Source organism: Schistocerca cancellata, chromosome 5 (assembly GCF_023864275.1).
Source record: "Schistocerca cancellata isolate TAMUIC-IGC-003103 chromosome 5, iqSchCanc2.1, whole genome shotgun sequence".
NCBI classification, from domain to species: domain Eukaryota; kingdom Metazoa; phylum Arthropoda; class Insecta; order Orthoptera; family Acrididae; genus Schistocerca; species Schistocerca cancellata.
Genome location: NC_064630.1, coordinates 316,153,073 through 316,155,506, shown reverse-complemented (window position 1 = coordinate 316,155,506; position 2,434 = coordinate 316,153,073). Strand labels below are relative to the sequence as shown.

Genomic DNA, 2,434 nt, shown 5'->3' with positions numbered 1-2,434 from the left:
ACGTCTGGTCAATGGTGGCCGAGCAACTGGCTCGTCACAATACGCCAGTCACTACTCTTGCAGAACTGTGGTATCGTGTTGAAGCTGCATGGGCAGCTGTACCTGTACACGACATCCAAGGTCTGTTTGACTCAATGCCCAGGCGTATGAAGGCCGTTATTACGGCCAGAGGTGGTTGTTCTGGGCACTGTTTTCTCAGTATCTGAGCACCCAAATTGCGTGAAAATGTAATCACATGTCAGTTCCAGTATAATATATTTGTCCAATGAATACCCGTTTATCATCTGCATTTCTTCTTGGTGTAGCAAGTTTAATGGCCAGTAGTGTATAGCCGAAGGGGGTTCATATTCGCAACTGCGAATATGTTTCCTGTGCTTTGGAGAAGGAGCAAGAAGAAGAATACGACGGGGGTTAATCACCCAGGAGATTTCTTCTAGAGGATATAGATTATCGGTTTACGCAGAGGGCCGGGTAGAAGGGCGGCGTTGCTGGGGAGGAGTGGTCGGAGGCGTCCGGAAGGGCAGAGCCGGCGCGGGGGCCGGCCGGAGTGTCGGCGCGGCTCGTTATTGTTGTGAGTGGAGTACGGTGACCCAGATAGCGAGGCCCGGGCAGTGGCGCGGGTGCCGGCGCGCTTCCAGAGATCGATGGTCCCGCCGGAAAGCGAGAGTGCGCGCAGCTGTGCGCAGGCGGCGGCGGCGGCGGCGGCGTCGGCAGGTGGCGGCGGCAGTAGGCGCAGCGCAGAGGCGCCGAGCGGAGCGGAGCAGCGCTGGCCGCCACAGCCGGGTGCGTGCGCGACCGCGACCGCGACCGCGAGTGTGTGCGAGTGCGCGCCGCCGCGCCCGCGGGGGATGCCGCCGCCACCCCGGCCGCCCCCGCCGCCCCCGCCGCCCCCAGCGACGCCGCCGCCGCCGCCGGCGCGACCCTGACGCTCTACTACGTCGTGCTACCCGGGTCGCGCCTGCCCTCGGCGCCGCCTCCGCCGCTCCTCATGGACGCCGCCGCCGTAGCCGCGGCCGGCGTGCAGCCGGGCGCCGTCGTCGTGGCGGGCAGCAGCAGCCGCAGCGCCTCCTCCGCCGCCTCCACCACCTCCGGCGCCGCCGCCACCAACGGCAGCAGCAGCAGCAGCAGCAGCAGCGTGGGCGGCGGGGGCGGCGACCCGCCCAGCCCGCCGGCAGCCAGCGCGCCCGCCGCCGCCTTCACGAGGTACGCTGGCGTCCTCTGCCCGCCGACCGCTGGGCCGCGCCGCGCCTCCGAGACGCCGCGCTCGCCGACCACATCTTCCCTTCCCCCTGCAACCTTCCCCTTTCCAGAATCCCTGCACATAAAGATATAAAGCTGCGAAAGCAAAGGAAAATTACGTTTTCGGGGTGAATCATCTGAAACTAGCAACAGTTTTATTTCGCGGACGGTTCCAGATTCCGAAATAAATCTTTCGGGAAACGATAGTAGGGAGAGGGTCACGTAATTCTATGACATGGATGATTACACACACAATGCTCTTAACTCTTCTATCAACCACGGTGTGGTGACAATGGCAGTGTGTTGGACTGGGCACACCAGAGCAGCATTTTTTAGATTGCTTAGTTGGTTTGTGGGATTGAAGGGACCAAAGTGCTAGGGTGATCGGTCCCACAGCATTTCTTTTTTTTCTGTTTTTTAGAGTCCACACTAAACTTTTGTGATGAGACGAATCCGCTTAAAAGTTGTACAATAATAAAACTTGAACAACAATTAAAACATGAAATGCCCTAAAAACACACACACATACATACACTCAGAGAGAGAGAGAGAGAGAGAGAGAGAGAAATCATGCACTGTGTCAATTCTAAATCTTTAGTTTACCCGCATTCAACTGCAAGCGGTTGTCTGTAACGATCACTTGAAAGAAGGTGAACTTCTCAGCCAAGATCGCTTGTAAACAACCTGTACTATCGTGATCTATGGATGGTATCCTTGTTTACGGAAACCGGTAATCGACAAAAAAAATGGTTCAAATGGCTCTGAGCACTATGGGACTCAAATTCTGAGGTCATCAGTCCCCTAGAACTTAGAACTACTTAAACCTAACTAACCTAAGGACATCACACACATCCATGCCCGAAGCAGGATTCGAACCTGCGACCAGGTAATCGACAATAAATGTTGTTTACAAGCGATATTGCCTACGAAAATCACTTTCTCTCAAGTAGTTCTAAAAGTTATAATAAAAAAGAATAAAAATGGGAAGAATTAAAAGAGTGGAGCAGACAGCTGTGGCTGGGTGAGAGTTCGAATCAAAAGGAAGACCCAGCCACTCTGCAACACACTAAAATTTCCTGCTTAAATGCCTAGGCCTGGAATCCAGACAATAAACAAAATTTTAAACGCCTTACCACACTCGTCATCTGCTTAATAACACGATATACGTTTTTAACAGCGTTCTATAGTTCTTCAA

General features: G+C 54.5%; 1 protein-coding gene across 1 annotated transcript; it reads left to right on the top strand.

The window, feature by feature from the left end:
* Positions 1-644: 644 nt before the first annotated feature.
* Positions 645-1,333, top strand: LOC126188515 (alanine and glycine-rich protein-like). The gene is made up of 2 exons (XM_049930116.1): positions 645-726; positions 780-1,333. Exons 1-2 carry the CDS (start codon positions 645-647, stop codon positions 1,331-1,333), a joined length of 636 nt encoding a protein of 211 aa, XP_049786073.1.
* The last annotated feature ends 1,101 nt before the right edge of the window (positions 1,334-2,434 follow it).